General features: G+C 51.0%; 1 protein-coding gene across 2 annotated transcripts in view; it reads right to left on the minus strand.

The window, feature by feature from the left end:
- SLC8A2 (solute carrier family 8 member A2) overlaps window positions 1-22,470 on the minus strand; it is a 33,176-nt gene that overhangs the window by 6,408 nt on the left and 4,298 nt on the right. The window contains exons 2-9 of one of the 2 annotated variants that reach the window (XM_061388808.1): window positions 21,443-22,135; window positions 16,423-17,087; window positions 9,534-9,956; window positions 3,394-3,497; window positions 3,231-3,248; window positions 1,697-1,821; window positions 1,292-1,391; window positions 339-577 (exon numbers count right to left, since the gene is read on the minus strand). In XM_061388808.1, coding sequence (XP_061244792.1) covers window positions 450-577; window positions 1,292-1,391; window positions 1,697-1,821; window positions 3,231-3,248; window positions 3,394-3,497; window positions 9,534-9,956; window positions 16,423-17,087; window positions 21,443-22,120 — 2,241 coding nt within the window. In that variant the 5' untranslated portion in view covers window positions 22,121-22,135 and the 3' untranslated portion in view covers window positions 339-449. Of the gene's footprint in view, window positions 1-338; window positions 578-1,291; window positions 1,392-1,696; window positions 1,822-3,230; window positions 3,249-3,393; window positions 3,498-9,533; window positions 9,957-16,422; window positions 17,088-21,442; window positions 22,136-22,470 lie in introns of those variants that run through there. The other variant, XM_061388807.1, reaches the window with a different exon arrangement.

Here is a 22,470-nt window from a genome sequence, read left to right on the forward strand (position 1 = left end):
TCTTTGTCTCCAGCAATGTCCCTACATCAGACGGGGGCCACAGAATCCCTTCCCAGGTGGTGCTAGTAAAAAAACTTGCCTGCTGATGCAGGAGACCTAAGAGACACAGGTTCAATCCCTGAGTCAGGAAGATCCCCTGGAGAAGGAAATGGCAACCCACTCCAGTATTCTTGCCTGGAAAACCCCATGGACAAAGGAGCCTGGTGGGCTACAGTCCATGGGGTTGCAAAGAGTTGGACACAACTTAGCAACTGAACAGCAACAACAAAAACAAGTGTACTATTTAGGTACTTAAAGCTGATTGATTCTAATGCAAATAAATGTACAATACAATAAACTCATGGATGATACATATACATAAAAGAAACAGATGCTGAAAGAGGAATGTGGCTTCAGAGGGGATGCCTCTTCCCTGCTATTAGGCTTCCAATATGGTGTCTCTGGGACCACTACCTTGTACTTTTCCATTGCGGATCCCTGGCTTCTTCTGATCCCACCAACCAGTTTCTTTCTGACCATAGTTCCTTGTGTGTGTTTATTTTCCACCAGGGTTGGCCTCCCTGAAGAAAACCTGATGCTGTGCAAGGGACAGAAGTCCTGAGTTCCACCCTGGCCCTTTCTGGATTCCCTGTGGGACTTCAGGCCAGTCCCTCCTATGTCTCTGGGCCTCAGTTTCCCCCAGCTCTATCACAAAGGGTCTCCAAGATAGCCTGTGAATCCATGTCATCATACATCTGGCCACAGGGAGGCAGTGTGGGCCTTCGGAGGCCTAAGAGGTGAGCCCCACTGGGGTGGGAGAGTTGGGTGCCCTGGTGACCGTCTCCATGGTAACAGAGGAGCCCAGGCCCAGGAGGGGAGGCCGAACCATTTAACCTGTTTCCACCCTCCAGTTGCCTGAATGCCAGGAGAAAGCCCAGACTGGGACCCCTCCTTCCCACAGTGCTCCACCTCTGATCCTGTCTGCGCAAACTTTCTGCCTCTCTCTCTGGCCTTCTGCCTCCTCATTCTCTACATCTTTCATGTATCTGGAAGATGTCTCTGCATCTCTGTCCTTCCTCGGGATTCTCTGTGCTTTTCTATGTGTCTGTCTCTCCTATTTGTATTCATTTCCTATCTTTTCCTTTGTCTCTCTGTATCTCGATCTTTTTCTTTGCGTTTCCCTGTGTCTCTCCTGTCTTCTCTCTGATCTTTTCCCCTTGTCCCTCTTCCCTTCTCCTTTTTATTTCTCTTTTTCTGTCGGTCTCTGTCTCTTCATCCCTCTCTTCTTCCTCTCTCCTCCCTCCCCACTTACCTGCGCTCACCGTAATTGCCTCTAAAAACTGCTCTCTCCACGAATGAGTCCCAATCACCAAAGCCAAGTTCGTTTTCTTGATGAGTTTATCCACCGTATTCTGGGAATGAGAGGGTAGGGAGAGACCATGGTCCATGACCACCTTAGGGTAGCTCCATGAGAGGTCCTGGGGATGGAGGCTCACACCCCATGCTCAGGGGTCCTCAACTTTCCATAGCTGGGTTCTACTAGCAAGAAGGGACAAGGGAGGCGTGTGCTGTCCATGGTGCTAACAGAGGAACGTGGAGGGTGTCCTCAGACCTTGGGTGCCCCTCCCTGTGACCCTCATAGTTGATCCCTTCTTGGACTATCCCCAAGGAAATGATACAGGTAAGACTCCAGGAAAGTGGGCCCCCAGAAAATCACCTTAAAATCATACGACTCCTCAATGATGACCTCCAGTCGACAGTTTTCCCCGAGAACCGGCTTGCCCATTTCTGCTATCCTCTGAGCCTCTTCCTCCTCAGCCGTCAGTTTCCTGTCCCCATCCCCTGCAGCATGAGGGGTGGGAGTTAGACTCCAGGGCACCTGTGATGCCTTCACTACCTCTTCCCATCCAAAAGAAAACACTGCTCTTCTCTGGGATGCCTCCTTGGTAAGGCTTCCTCAGCCTGTCCCTACATCCCATCTGACCACCACTTTCCCCAACCAGAGGCCCAGCTCCCACACCCTGGTCCATGAAGTTCGGCTGGTGGACTCTGAGGTTCATATAGTAGAGGGGCTGTGTGACCATGGGCAGTGCCTTGGTCTCACTGTGCCTCAGTGTTCATATCTACAAAATGGGTACAATAACTACCGACCTCATAAGGTGGTTACGAGCATTATAGAAGTTAATTCATGTAAAGGGCTTAGAACAGTGCCTGGTACACAATAATTAAAAAATGTTAGTTTATTATGATTACTGCCATTATCATTACCACCCTGTGGAAGAGGTTTTATATAATTATATATATATAATAGAAAAGATATTATCTATTTATATAAATTTATATTGATATGTAAAATAGATTTATATTGATTAAATAGATTATATATATATATATATAAATAGATTATACTGACCCTTTGCTCCAAGCCCAGCACCGACCCAATCCTAGGTCTCAAAAGAAAGCCACCCACCAACCAAGAACATTCTCAAAACTATGCTTGAGTGAGAAATGACTTTGATTGTGTTAAGCTATTGGGATTTGTGGGCTTACTTCTTACAGCAGCTTGTATTACTTATCCTAACTAATACAACCTTCAGCCTATCCCTAATCTTAACCCCCAACCTCAATTCTGATCTCAACTCCAAAACTACTCAGTCACTATCTCCAAGCCCCTGACCCTAGTCCCAACTCTCACCCCAAATTTCTCACCTTGGCCCCAGCTCTACCCTCAAATCCTTCAAACTCACCTCAAATTCCAAACTTAGCTTTGACCTCAATCTGGCCCCAGTTCTAATCAGATCCTATCACAAACCTAGAAGCCAATCTCTGTCTTAATTTTAGCTTTGCTGCTGCTGCTGCTAAGTTGCTTCAGTCGTGTCCGACTCTGTGTGACCCCATAGACGGCGGCCCACCAGGTTCCCCCATCCCTGGGATTTGACCCAGTCCTAATACTGATCCCAGACCCCAACCCCAACCCAGTTCTATTCGACCCCAAACCTGATTCCCTCTGATGCCACCACAAACCCACATCAGATTCTATGACATACTTTCTTCCCCATCTTAACTACAAACAAAACATGATCTTGGCCTTCGAGCCTCTGTCACCCCAATTTCACACTGGTCCCACCAAATTGATTGCACCTGCAATCTGCCTCAAACCTGATCTGGAGGGGAGTTTGAGGCCTGACCCGCCCCCAAGACCCTCCCTCCAGTGACCCCCCCTCCCAAAGACCAGAAGTAACTCCACTCACCTTGGTTGAGTAGCAGAGCTGGGGAGAGACAGAGACAGGGAGAAGGTGAGATCTTCTCTGGGAAGCTCAGATCCATGAACTTGAAGGGGCCACAACTGAACCTCCAAAGGTCCCCCCACCCTGGACCCCTTACCTCTCCCACAGCCCACCCATCACCTCTCACCTGAAATCCCTCGTTTAAGCCACTGTGGCTGGCCCAGTTCGATGAAGAAATTATCCTTTTTCTCATATTCCTCATCATCAACTATCTTCACCTGAAGAGTTTTCCTGAAGGGAGAGGCAGAATCCCCAGCATAAGGCCCCCTGCCCATGACTCACCAATAACTCGCCCATTAGCCAATCAGTTTCTTGGGCACTCGCTCCATCTCAGGCTCTATAATCTCATTTCATCCTTACACCACCCTGGGGGGAAGGTTCTCTGCTTATCCCCATTTGACAGAGACACACTCAGAAACATCTGAAGAAGCCGCTATTATTGTTCAGTTGCTCAGTCGGGTCCGACTCTGCGACCCACGGACTGAAGCATGCCAGGCTTCCCTGTCCTCCACTATCTCCCGGAGTTTGCTCAAACTCATGTCCATTGAGTCAATGATGCGATCCAATCATCTCACCCTCTGTTGCCCCCCTTCTCCTGTCCTCAATCTTTCCAGCAACAGGGTCTTTTCCAATGAGTTGGATCTTTGCCAAGTTTGTATTAAATATCGACCTGAGGACCTCCCTTGTGGTCCGGTGGTTAAGATTCTGCACTTCCAATGCAGGGGGCATGAGTTCGATCCCTGGTTGGGAACTAAGATCCCACATGTGGTGTGGTGTGGCCAAAACAAAAAGAACAAATTAAAAAAACTCAAAATAAGTATCAACCTGAGGGATCCTGATAAAACCAAAGTTAAACTGGGTGCTTCCTCTGCTCAAAACATTCACACAGACCTCCCTGTGTGAGTCCGCCTGCCAATGCAGGGAACACAGGTTTGATCCCTGGCCTGGGAGGATTCCACACATGCCACGGGGAACTTAGCCTTGTGAAACAATGAAGACCTAGCACCACCAAAAAAACAAACAACAACGAAACCCCCCTAAAAAAAAATTCACACGGTTTCCATCTCACAAAGAGTAAAAGCCGAAGTCCCGAGAATGGCTCACAAGGCCCCCTGAAATCTAGCCCTCATTCCCCTCCTGGCCTCCCATCCCTCTCCCCTCACACACTCACCCCAGTAACACTGGCCTCCTCAGTGTTTTGAGAATGTAATAACAAGCCTGCTCGTGCCTCAGGGTCTTTGCACTGGCTGTTCCTTCCGCTGAGAACACTGTTCTCCCATGCTCGTTCCCTCAATTCCTCCAGTTCTCTGTTCAAACTTTACCTTCTTTTTCAATGAGACCCACTCCCTCCACCTTCTTTCATACTGAAATTCATGCCTGGACCTACCCCAGCACACTCTTGGCCCCCTTCCCATGCTCCACGTTTTTGTTGTTTCAAATCATCTTCTAACGCACCACCAGCTGGGTTTACTTTGTTTGTTGTTTGCCATTTGCCTCTCCACATTAAGATATAAGCTCCTCCAAGGCAGCGATCTTAGTTCATTTATGTTCTTTGCTGTATCCCCATTGCCCAGAATAGTGCCTGGCATATAGTGTGACCTCCATAGACAGCCGTTAACTCAAATTCTTTAGCTTGGAAGACCCTCAACTTCCTGCCCCTTGTCTTCATTCGGAGGGGTAACTGAGCACTAACTGATTTTCTCAGCATCCCAGCTGCCATAGTAACCAGGGAATGGGAGGGGAGAAACAGCCAGAAGTCATCCATCCCCTTCAGGTACACAACAGACCCCCCTCAATTATGAAGACCCACAAGCCCACAATAACCCACAGCTCTGCCACCAGCAGCTATCTCAGCTGTAGGAACCACAAGGCCTGGCCCCAGAACCCAGAAACACAAACACCCAGCCCACACAGTCACCCAGCAGAGGAAGCAGAGCCAATCACACCGCCCACGCCCACACACCATCATACCCCGCAGCCATTCCCTATGCAGTGGCAAAATCGCACGGAACCAGATGCCAATTAGCACAACACCTCCACCACAGCCTGGGCAACAATGCCAACCTGTGAGACCCCTGCTGTGATTCCATGTAGAGTCTCCTTCCTTACCCCTCACTCTTTATGCCTCCTGGTGTCTCTGTTTATTCAGTCTCTCCCCGGCTCTCTGCCTTTCTCTCCGTGTTCTCCTCTCCCCATCTCCATCTCTCAGTGTCGGAGAGAGTGAATGGGACAGAATGGAACAGCCAAACTCGACACAATCTAAGCAAAAGGGTCTCAACCATGCAGACATATCTAAACACATAAATGCCCAGGACACAGTGACACCCAAAGAGGGACACACAAGACAGTCACGAGGGGGCATACATGCACTTCCACCTTCACCCACTTTCGGTTTCAAGACATTTAAAAGTTTCTGTTGGTTGAAAGAATGGCAGCCCCCACCCCTCAACTTAGGAGTGGGTTGGGAGCTGTCCGTGGTGCTGAAACACTGCAGCCAGGTGGAGTCGTCTCCTGACACATGCTCCTCACAGACACGTAGACAGCTGCTGACACGCTGACAAGGTGTCAGCACACATACACACATACACACACATACACACACCTCTGCCACTCATTCATTTGCAGACATGCCGTGGTCCCCTGACACCTAGTGACAACGTGCACCAGTTGGCACTCTGACAAGTGTGTCCGCTTGGGACCCAAAAGGAGGAGAAGCCCAACCGGCAGGGGACAGCAAGAGGAACTGGAGCTAGATGAGGGCGGGGCTTCCTGAGGTCAAAGGAAGCAGCTTTAGCAGTACGGGATTAGCAGATACACACCATTATATAGAAAATAGATAAGCAACAAGAATTTACTGTATGGCACAGGGAACTATATTCAATATCTTGTTATAACCTATAATGGAAAATAATCTGAAAAAGAATATATATATGCTGCTGCTGCTAAGTCGCTTCAGTTGTGTCCGACTCTGTGCGACCCCATAGACGGCAGCCCACCAGGCTCCCCCGTCCCAGGCAAGAACACTGGAGTGGGTTGCCATTTCCTTCTCCAATGCATGAAAGTGAAAAGTGAAAGTGAAGTCGCTCAGTCGTGTCCGACTCTTCGAGACCCCATGGACTGCAGCCCACCAGGCTCCTCCGTCCATGGGATTTCCAGGCAAGAGTACTGGAATGGGGTGCCACTGCCTTCTCCAACATATATATATGTCTGAACCACTTAGCTGTACATCTGAAATGATCACAATATTGTAACTCAACTATAATTCAGTTAAAATTGATCATTTTTTAAAAAGGAAACAGCCTTCCTCCCCAGCCTGACATTCTGTCATCCTCACGCCCTCGTTTCCTGGAAACTCCACTTTCCCACCCCTCACAGGCTCTGATTTCACACCCAGTCTCTTTCTCATACTATCTCCCATTCTCTCATGCTGACTGGAACTCTTCTCTCTCTGTAGCATCAGCAGGACTTTCCCTTCCCTGAGTCCGCCTGGGTTCCTCTCAGAGAGAAGAATGTCTCTCGTTACCTCCCGCACTTCTATTCCTTTCAGTCTTCTTCCATCTCAGTCTCCAATCCCTATTTCCCTCTTTTTTTCTGGCCTCACCAGGTGACAGGAGGGATCTTAGTTCCCCCACCAGGGATCGAACCTGTGGCCCCTGCACTGGGAGTGCAGAGTCTTAGCCACTGGACCACCAGGGAAATCCCTCTTTCTCCCTCTCCTGATGGGCCTCTGTCACTCAGTTTCCATCTCTCGTGGCATCTGTCTCTAAGCCTGTGTCTTTCTGTCTCCTGTCTTCTGTCTCCCTGTCTTTCACCCACCTGGTTGCCTCTCTGTCTCTCTCTTGCATCTCTCCCCTCTACCCCATATCTCTGGGCGTCTCTCTTCCATCTCCCTGTTGATCCTGCCTGGGGTCAGCCCTCCAGCCTGGCTGTTTCTCCAGGCATCTCTAATTAGTGCCTGCCCATCAGAGAAAGGATGTGTTTCCCTGAACGCTAATTAGCCTCCTGCTCTCTGTCTCCTGAAACCACAGCTGGCAGCCTGGGCGGGGGCGGAGGGCAGAGGGTGTCCCAGCCTGGGGAAGCCGTAGGGGCGGGCGGAGGAGAAGCCCTGAGGAAGCCCGTGGCCGCAGGCGAAAAGTTGATTGGAAGCCGTAGACTACAATTCGGACTGGGACAAGCAGAAAGACAACTCCCTCCACGCCCTCTGCCTCGGGTGTGAGAGATGGGGCCTAGAATGGTGCTCTGGGCCCTCAACCCAAGTCAGAACAGAGACAGATGGAAAGGTATGGAGAGTCTGTGACTGAAATATAACCCGAGTCAGAGAGCTGGATCCCGGGGACAGAGATCCAGAGATGACACAAACTCTCCCGAGAACGAGAGACGCAGAGACGCAAAGGGAGAGGTGAAGAGGCAGGGTGAGCAGTGAGCAGCTGAGCTGGGAGGCCGAGCCGCAGAGGCTGGGAGGGGGAGAGGGAGGGGGCGCGGTGGGGGCTCTGCTCGGTGGGGGGAGCGTGGGCGGCGGGAAGAGGGAGACAGACGGGCGTGCGGGGGCGGAAGGGAGCGGGCGGAAGCTGGGATGTGAGGCTGCCGGCACGCGCACCGGGAGACTCGGGCATCTGCGCAAGGGGGTGGCCGGGTGTCTGGGCGTGAGAACAGTCCTGACTCTGCGTCCGTGACTTTGCATGTCTGTATGTGCCCGGTGCGCCTGCTGGTTCTGTCTGTCTGTCTACATACGTACGTAGCCAGCTCCTCTCCGGAGACTCGGTCTCCCACATCCCAGCCCTCCTTTCCCGTGTCTCTTCCTAGGCCCCCAGATTTCTACTCCGACTTTCCCCAAAGCCTCGCCTACATTCCCCCTACCCAAGAGCTCCCCTCCTTCCCCCCGCCCACCTCCTTTAGGCCACGCCCCATCTCCTTAGACCCCGCCCTCTTCCGCTGTCCTCAGCCTTTGCCTCGCGTCCTAGCCACGAAATTAAAAGACGCTTGCTCCTCAGAAGAAAAGCTACGGCAAAGCTAGACAGCATATTAAAAACCAGAGACATTACTTTGGCTGACAAATGTCTGAATAGTCAAAGCTATGGTTTTTCCAATAGTCATGTACAGAATGCAAGATTTGGACCATAAAGAAGGCTGAGCGCTGAAGAACTGATGCTTTTGAACTGTGGCGTTGGAGAAGACGCTTGAGAATCTCCTGGACTGCAAGGAGATCCAACCAGTCAATCCTAAAGGAAATCAGTCCTGAGTATTCATTGGAAGGACTGATGCTGAAGCTGAAACTCCAGTACTCTGGCCACCTGATGCGAAGAGTCAACTTATTGGAAAAGATCCTGATGCTGGGAAAGATTAAGGGCAGGAGAAGAGGGTGACAGAGGATGAGACGGTTGGATGGCATTATCGACTCAATGGACATGAGTTTGAGCAAACTCCGGGAGATAGTGAAGGACAGGTAAGCCTGGCAAGCTGCAGTTCATGGGGTCGCAGAGTCGGACACGACTGAGTGACTGAACAACAACCACTCAGACCCCACCTAGCTCCTTCTCTGTTCCACAGACTCGGCCTCTGCATCGAAAGGGAACTCAGGGCACACTCCTCCATTCTACCGGTTAAGCTCTCCACATCCCTCTCCCCAGGCCCCACCCTAATTCCTCTCGTCTCTCCTCACTTGGCCATTCTTCCTGGTGTCCCACTCTCTTCTCCCCAAACCAGCCCAGTTCGCGCAGGACCCGCCCACATCTCGTCCCAACATCTTGACCCCACTCCTCACTCCAGTCTCCTCCCTTCTCTCCTTCATCCCGCCCCTTTTCTGGACCCTGTACCGCCTCCCCAGGCCTCCCCATTTCCAGGGCTCCATCAAAGCTCCACCCCTTTCTAAGACTGAGTGTTAGTTGCTCAGTCGTTTCCGACTCTTTGCGACCCCATGAACTCTAGCCCACCAGGCTCCTCTGTCCATGGGGTTTTCCAGGCAAGAATACTGGAGTGGGTTGCCATTCCCTTCTCCAGGGGATCTTCCTGACTCAGGGATCGAACCCCGGTCTCCTGCATTGCGGGCAGATTCTTTACCATCTGAGCCACCAGGGAAGCCCTTTCCAAAACTACGCCTCTCGGAGATCCTCCCACTCGGAGGCCTCGCCCCTGTTCGGGCAACGCCAACTCTCGACCGCACCTACTTCCAGGCCCCGCCCCCGTTCGGACCACGTCCCGCCCTGGCCCCGCCCCTCTCGCGGGCCCCTGTGGTCTCCCTGGTTCGGGCCGGCGGGCTCGCGCGCTCACATGGTCTCGTCGTCGCCGAACTCGAGCTCGCCGCACGCGTCCTCGTAGTGCACGCCGCCGCCGCGCGCCGTGCCGTCCACCGTGCGGTAGGGGAGGCGCACCGTGCCGCGCGCGCCCGAGCTGCGCACGACGCGCACGTCCACGGTGCCCATGCACTCGCTCACGTGCAGCAGGCGGTCCTGGAAGGAGAAGATGCCCGCGTGGTCGTCGTCCAGGATGGTGACGGTGGCCAGCAGCGGCGACACCAGCCGCCCCTTGGGCCGCCCACCGCCGTCGGGCTCGAACATGCCCTGCGCGTCGCCCACGCGCAGGTTCAGCAGCCGCACGAAGAAGTGCTCATCCTCCTCGAAGATGTCGTCGTCGATGATGCCGATCCGCAGCTCCTTCAGCGTCTCGCCCGGCTTGAACACCAGCGTGCCCTCGCTGCGGTGGAGGAGCGGGGAGAGAGAGGGGTGAAGTCGCTCTCAGGGCTGTGGGCCGGGGAGGTGTGGGGGGTGGGGGTTCAGGGTGGGCTTCCTGGAGGAGGGCGCCGCACCCCCGGAAGAACTTACAAGTATAATGGTGGACAGACGTGAAACAAACAATACCGAGGGTGAATGAAGGTGGGCTTTTCCCGAACAGGAGATGCAGAGGGAGAACAAAAACCATGGAGGGGTTCCCTCCCACCATGGAACTCATCAGGAGTAGTGGCATTAAACAGGTGATGAAGGTGAGATCGAGGCAGGCTTCACAGGAGAAGGCTTAGTGGGCAGGAGACCTCCCAGCAGAGGGAACAGTACATGCAAAGTCTTAGGGTGGAGAGGGAGGTTGGAGTGTTTCACAGCCACGCTTCTTGAATCTCAGTGTCCACAGGAATTCCCTGGGACATCTTGTGAAAATGCAGATTGTGGTTCAGTAGTAGCTCTGGGGTTTCAAGGCTCTGCATTTCTACTTAGCGCCCAAAGGACCCCAGTGATTTTGCAACATGGACCATACTTGGAGTAACAGGGACATAGGGCCCACAGTTGACATTGTCATACTTCCCATAAAAACCATTCTGTGCTCCCAGATATCCCCAGCAGAAAATCCACAGTCTTTAACTTGACTTCATTCAGTCATTCAACACATGCTTTCAGTGTGGGAACATGGGAACAGCAGTGCTGGGAACACGGGAAGAGCCCCATGGCACAGCCGTATCACAGTGGCACTTACACATCTCGGGATTTAATTACAGTCCGTTCATAATGAGATAGGTAATGAGCATCTGCTGTGTGCCAGGCACTGTTCTTAGTGTTGGAGAAACAGCAGCAAAACCAGATCAGAGAAGAATCTTTGCTCTGGTGGAGGTTCTGTTCCAGGGCAGGAGATGGGTAATAAAACATAAGGTAATAAAACAAAAAGTAAGGTGGTGATGATGCTATGTGGAGAAAATAAAGGAACAAGGGTAGAGAGTGCAGAGAAGGAGCTGTGTGAAAGTGGTCAGGGAAAGCTTGTCTGGGGGCGGGGGTGCCATCTGAGCAGAGACCTGAGGGAGGGAGCCACATGGAGGAGATCTGGGAAAGACTGTTCCTGTAAAGGGAACAGCCAGTGCAAATGTCATGAGGCACCAGTGGGCAGGAGTGCTTGAGGAAGATCAGGGATGCCAGTGTGGCCGCATCCAAAGGAGCAGGGAGGGAGAGAGTGGGAGATGGGGTGACCGAGGGAACAGGGGAAGATGTCATGGGGCCTTGGTGAGCCACGGTGAAAACTTTGGCTTTTACTCCAGTGAGAGGAGAGCCATGGAGGCCTCCGAGGAGAGGAAGGACATCAACTGGCTTAGGTTTAAAAGAGTGTCGGCTGTGTAAGTTTCTAAAGCACAAGCAAGATGCTCTATAATGGGCTGGGGGAGGGAACAAGGCCAAGACATTCATCAGGGTGAAACTTGGGCGGGACAGTGATGACTCTGGGGTGTTAACGAAAGTCAAAAATCTGTCATTTACCCCTCCCTTCCTCTATGGGGGAGGTAGAGAGACCCCAGGGTTCTGGCAGGGGTAGAACTGTATGACTAGACCTGGATGGAGGGAATAAGAGCTTCCCATGGCTGCCGCCCTCAGCTCAGAGGGCGCTGTCCACGGTGGCTAAGGCAGGCCAATCTGCTCCAAGCTGCCTGTGCCAGCTGTGTGGTATTGGGCAGTTAGGACTCAGCAGCCCTCTGAGCCTCGGTTTCCTCATCTGTAAAATGGATTTAATAACCCTGTCTTCCTCGTGGCAGTGTTACAAGGATTGAGTTAATACAGGGGAACTGGACATTGTCCGTAAAGGGACACGTGGGCATCATGTGCCTTCTGGCATGATGCCCTGAGGACAGCTGGATTCCTGTCAAAGTGCATCACGTGAATCTAATCATGAGGAAACATCAGACGAAGCCACACTGAAGATTGTTCGAGTACGTGGCCTATCGTTTTCCAAAGTGTCAGAGTGGGACTTCCCTGGAGGTCCAGGAGTTAAGACTCGATGCTTCCAGTGCAGGGGGCGTGGGTTCGGTCCCTGGTTGGGGAACTAAGATCCCACATGCCATGTGGCACAGCCAAAAGAGAAATTCAGACCAAAGTGTTGGCGTCACCAAAGTCACGGAAAGACCGAGGGAGTGATCCAGATTGAAGAAGGCGAAAGAGACACGACAACCAAATATGCCAAGTGGTTTCTGGATCAGATGGGAAGAGAGGGAGGGAGTGAAAACACAGCTATAAAGGGTGAGACAAGGGCGACTGGGGACAGGCAAGCGTGGACTGTAGATTGGGTCGTCATACTGATGCAATCTTAAACGTCCTGCGTGTGATCACTGGGTTGGGATGATGTGGGAGTATGTCATCATTCTTAGGAGATGCATGCCTCTGTTGATGGGTGAATGGTCATGCTGTCTGACCCTCACTCTAATAAAGTGCCACCGTTATTTTTTTTTTTCAAAAACAAATTTATGGTTACCAAAGGGGAAAGGTGGGGGGTGGGTGGAGGAATTAGGAATTTGGGATCAACGTAGACACACTACTATATATAAAAGAGATAATCAACAAGGACCTACTGTATAGCCCAGGGAACTCAATATTCTGTAATCACTTACATGGGAAAAGAATCTGAAAGAGAATGGATATACACATATGTATAACTGAGTCACTTTGCTGTACAGCCACAACTAACACAACACTGTAAATCAACTATACTCATATCTAGAAACTAAAAAGTAAAGTAGCACCTCAAAACATCTATTATATATTGAAGAGCATGAGTGCCCACAGGACAAAATAGGCACAATTGGTGAATATCTGTGTGGAGGTTATATGAAGGTTCTCCAGGCTATGTATTTGCAGCCCTTCTGTAGGTGTGAAATTTTTCAAAATAAAAAGCCGGGGAGAAAAAGAACATGGGGATTTTAGAAACCAGGTTTCAGAATCATAGAAGGCTAGGTTCCCAGGACTCATATTCCAACACTGGATGCACAAAATCTGAGAAGATGAAAAATCTTAGAACCATCAGATTAGAGATGGGCTGGGGTCCAGATTAGAATACTAAAACCTTGGAATTCTGGAATCTTAAAACCTTCGACCCTTAGTGTGTTAGGATTATACAGGCTTAAATCTCAGAATCTTGGAAGAGCTGTGTCATTTGGGGGTCATAGAGGTCATTTTTAATTTGGAGAAACTAAAACCCCACAGAACCACCCTTAGCCTAGTGATGCCTGCAGGCAAGTTAGAAAAAGGTATCCTTTCTTCAAGACACTCTTTCCATGAATCTGGAACTGTCATCATAGACACAGAACTCTACAATGTCCACTATGTGAATAGCACTTCCTTAGACATGTTGCTCTTTTGCAGTGTACAACCTCAACAACTGTACATGACAGTCCTACCTGCCCAGACTGAGGCAGGAACTTACCCAAGGAACAGGGGGCAGGGCTAAGCTGGGGCTGGAACTTCGGTGTCCTCCTCCCAGTCCTAGACCTAAGCTGCCTTGATAAGTGATGCCAGGCCTGTGAATATCAACTGGGTTGGGAGAGTAGAGACATATGGAAAGGTGTCAATTCTTCCTAGCTCTGGCTCCACCACTGAGCAGCATTTACTCCTTCACTTCAAACATCTCCTTCCCAAGGTCATTTGCAGGTGAGAAGGCAGCCTCTGATCCCAGCAAGTGATACCTGTACTCACTTCCTTTTGCAAAGGCTTGGGGTTTTGATGAGGGTGATGCAGACCAGAGGTGCAGGAGGAGTGGAAGGGTGAAGAGGTGGACTGACGGCAAGCCCTCACATGGTGAATGCCTGTTCTTCAGTTGAAGGAGGCTAGAGATGTGGGATGAGGGGAAGGATGAAGGGAGGAGGTCATGGGCGGCCAAAGGGGTCCCATGCTACGGGAAGACAGAACAAAGATATGTGAACAGTTCAGTTTCAACTTAGTAAGTGAAACCTATGAGAAGATCAGCCATCAACACTCTCCTGTATCCTGCTGTATTTTTTCTTCACTCTTCTCACCACTCTCTGATATTTTAATACATTGAATGTATACTTTCTAATGACATGTCTTTCCCAAGAGAGTGTCAGCTGTGTTAGAGCAGGCAGGGATTTCTACATCTTTCATTTATTGATGGTCTCCATTGCCCAGGTTCATTTCTGGCACAGAAAAGACATGTGGTACATGTTATTATTACAGAAAACCATGGGAGCTGGGCTGGAGGAAGCACAAGCTGGAATCAAGATTGCTGGGAGAAATATCAATAACCTCAGATATGCAGATGACACCACCCTTATGGCAGAAAGTGAAGAAGAACTAAAGAGCCTCTTGATGAAAGTGGAAGAGGAGAGTGAAAAAGTTGGCTTAAAACTCAACATTCAGAAAACTAAGATCATGGCATCTGGCCTCATCACTTTATGGCAAATAGATGGGGAAACAGTGGAAACAGTGAGAAACTTTATTTTTTTGGACTCCAAAATCACTGCAGATGGTGACTGCAGCCATGAAATTAAAAGACGCTTGCTCCCTGGAAAAAAAGTTATGACCAACCTAGACAGCATATTAAAAAGCAGAGAAATTACTTTGCCAACAAAGGTCCATCTAGTCAAAGGTATTGTTTTTCCAGTAGTCATGTATGGATGTGAGAGTTGGACTATAAAGAAAGCTGAGCACCAAAGAATTGATGCTTTTGAACTGTGGTGTTGGAGAAGACTCTTGAGAGTCCCTTGGACTGCAAGGAGATCCAACCAGTCAGTCCTAAAGGAAATCAACCCTAAATATTGATTGAAAGGATTGATGCTGAAGCTGAAGCTCCAATACTTTGGCCACCTGATGGGAAGAACCAACTCATTGGAAAAGACCCTGATGCTGGGAAAGATTGAGGGAGGAAGAAGAAGGGGATGACAGAAGATGGGAAGGTTGGATGGCATCACTGACTCAATGGACATGAGTTTGAGTAAACTCCGGGGGTTGGTGATGGACAGTGAGGCCTGACGTGCTACAGTCCATGGGGTCACAGAGTCGGACGTGACTGAGCGACTGAACCGAACTGAATGGGAGACTTGCACATCAGTTAACAAAACATACTGTAAACCTATAATTCTTGAAAGAGTGTGGTATAGACAGATCTATTGCACAAATACATAAAGAATTTTGTGGTCCCATGAGGACACAGAAGTTAACTACCTTGTTTACTCTTGTCTGTTGAACCCTTAAAAAAATCTGGATGGCAGATGAATAAAAAGGCCCTACTGTATAGCATAGGGAACTATATTCAGTGTCCTGTGATAACCGTAATGGAAAAGCATATGAAAAAGAATACATATATGGATAACTCAGTCACTTTTCTATACAGCAGAAATGAACACAATATTGTAAATCTACATTTCAACAAAAAAATTTTTAAAAACCTCTGGTGCCTAGTAAGTGCACAGTAGGAATAGCTGGCTAAGGTCACAGTTCTGCTCAAAGAGGGGTGAGGAGAGGGACTGACAGTGAGACATGGGAGGGTTCAGAAGGCGGGTGGCTTTACGGTGGAACCAAAGATGCAGAGGCAATGCGGACACCATCTCTCTTCTCTTGACCCCACTTTGTTTTCCCCCACAGCACTTGCCATCACCTGATATTTTTGTATGCTTCATAGTTTATAACTTTATCACAGCTTAAGGGTAGGGACCTTAGCCGTCTTGTTCACCGAGGTACACCCCTGGCACATGTAGTAGGTGATCGATAAACATTTTTAGGACTTCCCTGGTGGTGCGGTGGGTAAGAATGCACCTGCCAAGGCCAGGGACATGAGTTTCATCCCTCCAAGAAGATTCCACACGCCCCGGAGCAGCCAAGCCTACGCGCCACAACTCCTGAGCCTTCGAGCTGCAAGTACTGAACCCTGAGCTCCTGGGGCCCGTGCTCCACAAGAGAAGCCACCGCAATGAGAAGCCCGCACACCACAACCAAGAGTAGCTCTTGCGAGCTGCAACTAGAGAAAGTGCCTGCAAAAGCAACAAAGACCAAGCGCAGCCAAAAAAAAAAAAACATTAATTTTTTTACTTTAATAGTGGTGTGGTGGGTGGGGCACTGGTTCTACCAGGTCATGATGGTAGAAACACATCATGGAGTTATACTAAGGAACACAGAGCAGGGTCAAGCACAAGGCACAGGTGTATCATGGACCTGGGAGCAGCAGCCCGCGGTCAGTGGACAGCCACACTGTCCGTCTTGTCCAGCAGCCTGTGCCAAATGTCTAGAATAGTACCTGGTACAAAGTAGACTCTCAGGAATGAATGAATCCAGCAAGTCCGCCCATCGCAAAGTAAGGATGGGCACCAGACGCAGCCAGGAGACGGAGGAGCCTGGAGGCTGCTGGACGGCGGAGCCTGTGACCCGCGGACCGCCAGCCCTCCCTGCCCACCAGCCCCCAGGAGACCCACCTGTACTCGTAGTCCGAGCCGGCCTTGGCGGAGCCGTCCTCCGTGCGGTAGTCCACGTAGAAGGTGCTGTTGCCCTCGCCGCCCTGGCAAGTGACCGACAACAGCACGGAGCCGCAGTTCTCCAGGCAGTGGTAGAGGCTGGGCTCGAAGAAGATGCGGCTGGCGCCGTCGTCCTCGTCCTCGCCGGGGCCGTCGGCCGGGGTGGCCCTGCGCGAGGCGTCCACCGCGTGTCGCCGCAGCACGTTGCCCGCGCCGGTCATCAGCCGCGTGGCCTGGATGCGGTAGAAGGCGCGGCTCTTCTGCTGGTGGAGCAGCGCGTAGTAGTTGGCGATGCCCACCAGCTGCTCCAGCTCCTTGTCCGGGTGCTTCTGCTTCAAGTCCTTGAGGATCTGGATGACCTCGCGGCGGCTGGCGTCCAGCTCGCGGGCCTCGGCGGGGCCCGGGCCCAGGCCGCCCACCTCGCCCGGAGCCTCGGCGCCCACGAACGTGCCGTCCAGCTCGATGCTCTTCGGGGGGTCGCCCTCGGCGCCGATGATGATGCCGCTGCGCGGGTCGGTGCGGTAGCGCTTGTACACGTACTTGTAGAAGAGCAGCCGCTTGTCGGCCATCCAGGCGAACACCACGCACACCGGGAAGAAGACGAGGGTCAGCAGCGCCTCCCACACCTGCGGGCGGCCGCGCAGGTCAGGACCGCCGCCCCGGCAGGGGGCGCGCTCGCGGCCCGCCCGCCGCCGCCCTCCCCAGCGCCGGGTCCCTGCCCTTACCCGAGTTCCCTCTTCTCAGTCTCTCCCCATCCGGCCTTCTTGCTGTCTCTGCCTCCTCCCTCTGTCTCGCTCCTGTCTCTCTTCATCTCAGCCTCTCCCCGTTTCTCTGTGTCTCTGTCTCTCCCTCCATCTATATCTCTCCCCTCTGTCTCTCCCTCTCTCTGGCTCTCGTCTCTGCTTCTCCCTGCCTATCCCCATCTTTCTGGCTAGGTTGGTCCTTATCTCTTTTTCTCCCTGCCTCCAGTCTCATTCTCTATGTCGGCTGGCTTGTTGTTTGTTTGTTTAAGCTGTAAAGGTATTTATTTATTTATAACTAATATTTATTTCTTTATTTGGCTGCACTGGGTCTTAGCTGCAACATGCGGGATCTAGTTCCCTGACCAGGGATCAAACCCACGCCACCTGCACTGCAGAGAAAGCCCCGCGTCTTAGCCATTGGACGGCTAGAGAAGTCCTTAATGTCAGTTGGTTTTCTATCTTTCCTCCTCTCTTCCTTTCTGGTGGCCCCTGTCTCCTTGTCTCCATTGTCTTTTATATCTTTTTTAGATACCTACCTCTCTTTCCTATGAGATTCTTCTCTGTCCCCCCTGCCTTCTCTCTTTATGTCTTTATGTCTCTCCTTCCCTCACCCTTTTTGTCTCTCCTTTGGTCGCATCCATCCATCCATCCACTGTTTGTCATGCTGCTCAAGTGCAAAGAACACAGACATCCTCAGCCACCACCACGTCAGGGACACGCCCCACCCTGTGGTCCCAGCCCCTGTCCGGGGTAGTGCTGGTCTCTCTCCATCTTTCTTCTCCCACCTCATTGCCCCTCCGCCCCTTCTCACCCGAGATGCCTCCACTTCTCCAAACTCCACCCATCACCCAGGGTCTGCTCTCTGCTCACATCCCCAAACTCCCCTATTCCTTTCCTCCAACTCCTCCCCCCGCCTCCACCAGTAAATACAGCCTTTGCCAGATTCTCCTTCCTTAGGATTTGTTTGGCCCTTAGGGATTGGACTCTGACTCTAAAAGAGGCACAAGTTTGGCTCATCGTCTGACAGCCTCATAAAGCAAGTTCTCATGTTTACATGCTACCTCCCCAGAGAGACAGGGCAAGGCTGAGTTTAGACCCCGGTTCTAGAAGAGGGATGCCTGGCCCAGGCTCTTATGTGTAAAATGAGCACATCCCAAGACTGAATGAGCTCATGCACTCCTAGCACTAAGCCTTGTCAGTTACTGATACGTGGAAGATACAGAAAATGTGAAATTAATGGGATCGTTATTACTAGTGGGCTTCCCAGGTGACTCAGTGGTAAAGAATCCGCCTGCCAATGCAGGAGACCCGGGTTCGATCCCTAGCTCAGGAAGATCCCCTGGAGGAGGCCATGGCAACCCACCCCAGTATTCTTGCCTGGAGAATCCCATGGACAGAGGAACCTGGCCGGCTACAATCCATAGGGTCACAAAGACGCAGACACAACTGAGCCCATGTGCACTATTACTACGTTTATACTGCTGTCACCATGTTACTATTGTCTTGAGCTCTGTGCACTCTGGGGCTCAGTCTGCCCATGGTCTGGCAGAAGGCACATACAGGAAACATCCATCAATACCTGACAGCTCTCCTTGAAATATTCATGTAAAGATGCATATGCCACCTTTCTCATTAAAGATAAAGAAGAAAAGATTAAAGAGCATTTACAAATCGGATGGCCCCAGAGGTATCTTTAAAATGAGCCTGGTAAGGAAAATATCTTTAAGCTCTCATTTCACAGCCCCTTGTCACTGTGTTTACTGCTGGTTCAGAGAAAAAGTAGGACTTGGAAATAGTACAACCACACAAAGCCACCGGCAGCCTTGTGAAAAGAAACTGAATTTTCCACGCAAGCTGTAAAATGAACTCTTGCCTTGCACTCATTGAACTGGCCAGTGTCTATGCTGTGGGCGATTCTCTCTTAATCAGAAGCAAGATCTCCAACACCTGAGATCTGCTTTCTTCCCTGCAGGTAAACAAGGTGATTCTAATAGATTCACATCTGCCTTCAAGGGCACCCACTGGTGGCGCAGGGGCTAAGACTGCACTCCCAATGCAGAGGGGTCTGGGTTCAATTCCAGTTCAAGGAACTAGAGCCCATATGCCACAACTAAGAGTTCGCATGCTGTGACTAAAGATCCCGAGTGCTGCAGTCAAATTAATTAAAAAAAAAGAGGACCTCGCTAAAATCAGAAATGAAAAAAGAGGACCTCATTTAAAGAAGAAGTGCTTCCCTGGTGGTAAAGAATCTGCCTGCCAATGTAGGAGACATGGGTTCGATCCCTGGTCCAGGAAGATCCCACATGCCTCGAGGCGACTAAGCCCATGCACCACAACTGTTGAATCTGTGCTCTAGAGCCTGTGCTCTGCAACGAGAAGCCACTGCATTGAGAAGCCCACCCACTGCAACTAGAGAGTAGCCCCCACTTCTGTGCAATTAAAGAAAAGCCCTTGCAGCAATGAAGACCCAGTGCAGCCATCACAGAAAACTATTTAAAAGAAGAAGAACCAATGGACTAGTCCAATCCCTTCCATAGTTCAGATGTGTAAACTGAGACCCAGAGGGTATGGGCTTTGCCTGAGGTCACACAGCACTTCCGGAGAAAACCCTGAGCCAGACCCATCTCCTCCCTGCCCCCGTTCAAAGCATCTAGGAGGGACTGGCATCATCTTGATCTCATGCCCATTCTTTCAGTTATTTCGTGAAAGCATTCCAGAAGTCTGGTCTCCATGTCACTCCAGAAGGGATCCTCCAGAACCACTTCTATACCCAGACCTGTGGCATTTCACACTGTTTTCCCTGTGATGAGCCAGCTCCTTCTCAGGAGAAACCTCCCCCCTCCCAATCCCACCTCCTCCCCACAGTGTCTAAAATCTATTTCACAGTTTTGGTGTAAATCCTTGTCACGGACCACTTGGACAACCCAAGTCAGGATAGCGTCCTTTTTAAAATAGTGCCTGAGACCGTGTGAAGCATCGTCTGTACTTTTCACCTTGGCAGCCAGGAAACTCAGCACTGCAGTCAGGAGTCATAGGAACTGTCTCCCTTCCTCCCTCATCCCTGTCTTCCAGTGCTCCACCTCCCTCTTTTCCTCACTGTGGTTTCTTCCTTCCTTCTGCCTAGATAACATCTGCAAAGAATTTTTTTACCTCTAACTTTAGATCTTTCCTGGAAAGAAACTATAGCTGGCAAAACTTGACAGATATGTCTAAGTAGATTATACACTTGTATAAAGGAATCCTGGGTAGCCTCAAATAAATTATGCATGTGTGTGAGAGAATTAAGCCAGGCCCATGAATAAATTATGCAAATGTAGGCGGCAATCGTGGGGCTGTGGGAAATAAATTAGGCGAATGTTTTAAAGGAGACTAAGCAATAGGCCCGTTAAGACACTGGATAAATGAGAGGCAAGTGATTATGTGAATGCGAGAGTAAATTATGCAGCTGTGGTTCTAAATTTTTTCCCACTATTGGAATAAATTATGCAAAGTGGTCTTTTCAGTGGGCTGGGTTTATGCCTAGGTTGGACTCGATATGGGTGTGAATTACAGTGAAGTGGTATAAATCATCTCAACGTCAGCAATCAATTATTAATAATGAATGAACTATGCAAACCACGACTGCATATCTGGCAAATACAAAGCTAGATTATGCAGATGCAAAGTCCATGGGCAAACTATGCAAATTGCACCAAGTGACTCAAATCAGTTAGCACTGTCAGAAAACACGGGGCTAGATGCTGCAACTGTAAAATGAATTATGCAAATGGGGGATGTCTAATTGAAAAAGTGGAAATAAATTATGCAAAAGGCAGGGAGTATAGGGAAACACGTGACCATACCTGGCAAATACCTGACTAGACTGTCATATGCCTTACACGGATCACTAGGACTCTGTTAGCACACACGGCACCCTTGTGAGAGTTCAAAGATGCCATTTCCAGATGGGCATATTACAAAATGGCATCTGGTTCTGCATGGATGAGCTCTTTCCAGAGTTTGCAATGCCATCCAGACCTGGCTTGGGGAATACCCACCAGACTCCAGCCCCAATTTGCCCTCTCTGGCCCTATGCCTTTGTGCAGTGCACGACCTGGACAACCATACCCGGCGGCCCTCTCAGATGTGAGCATGCGTTTCTGCAAACACAGGCATTGACTCTCCGAGCTCAGGAGGCCACCCCTCTGGATTGTGCAGACATACATGCACCCAGGAGATGTCTGTGCATCCTTGCTCACCTGGACCACACCTGGGGAAAAGACAGCCAGGATGAGATAAAGCCAGACGTAGGCGAAGATGCTCCAAGAGGCGGTGACAAAGAAGACCCTCAGGTGCTTGATCTTGCGGCTCTCGCCAGCCGGGATGACATAGATGCACACAGCAATGACCACAAACATGTTGAAGGCAGCGCTGCCCACGATGGTGCCTGGGCCCAGCTCACCCGCCTGGAAGTTGTGGCCGCAGACCTCAATGACGGACAGCAAGATCTCCGGGGCTGAGGAGCCGAGGGCCATGAGGGTGAGGTTGGACACTGTCTCGTTCCAGATGCGGACAGTGCCCACGCTGGTCTCGCCGTTGGCCTTGGTGATGGTGATCTCCTTCTCCTTGGACGTGATGACCTCGATGGAGGCCATGAAGCGGTCGGCAATGATGGACACACCCAGGAACATGTAGACCATGGCCACAAAGTAGACCACGGCCCGGGCTGCTTTGTCCCCCAGCGACGGGTCATCGGGCTCCCAGACGGGCAGCAGGACCCCTGGCTGGCAGCGGTTGGAGCCCTGGCAGCCCCCTGTACTGCTGGCATCACTGTCATTGGCTGGGGGAGGTGGCAGGGACGGGGTCGGGGTGGCCGCCCCTGAGCATGGCGGAGTCCCCAGGAGGAGTGCAAACCCCACCAAGGCCAGGGGAGCCATGGAGGGGGCACGGTCCTGTGGGGGAGGAGGAGGAAGTCTGGATGAGGGGAGCAAACCCCTCCTCCCTCTAGCTCAGGAGTCAGGGCTTGTTGCAGGCAGAGAATGGGGGAGAAGCTGGGGACTAACAGAGGGAGGAGAGAGACCAGGAGAGACAGAGAGACAGAGATTCAGAGACAGGGACACAAAGAGGCACTCTCTCTGTGCTAGGCAGAGACCAAGAAAGGCATAGAAAGATAAAGGCATCATGCACTGCTGATGGACATGTAGCCTCTATGAGAAACTACATCACGTATCCCAGGACTCAGCAATTCGACTCCCGGGAATGTACCCAGGGAAATAAGTCAAGTGTT

The sequence above is a fragment of the Bos javanicus genome, chromosome 18 (genome assembly GCF_032452875.1).
Source record: "Bos javanicus breed banteng chromosome 18, ARS-OSU_banteng_1.0, whole genome shotgun sequence".
Classification (NCBI taxonomy): domain Eukaryota; kingdom Metazoa; phylum Chordata; class Mammalia; order Artiodactyla; family Bovidae; genus Bos; species Bos javanicus.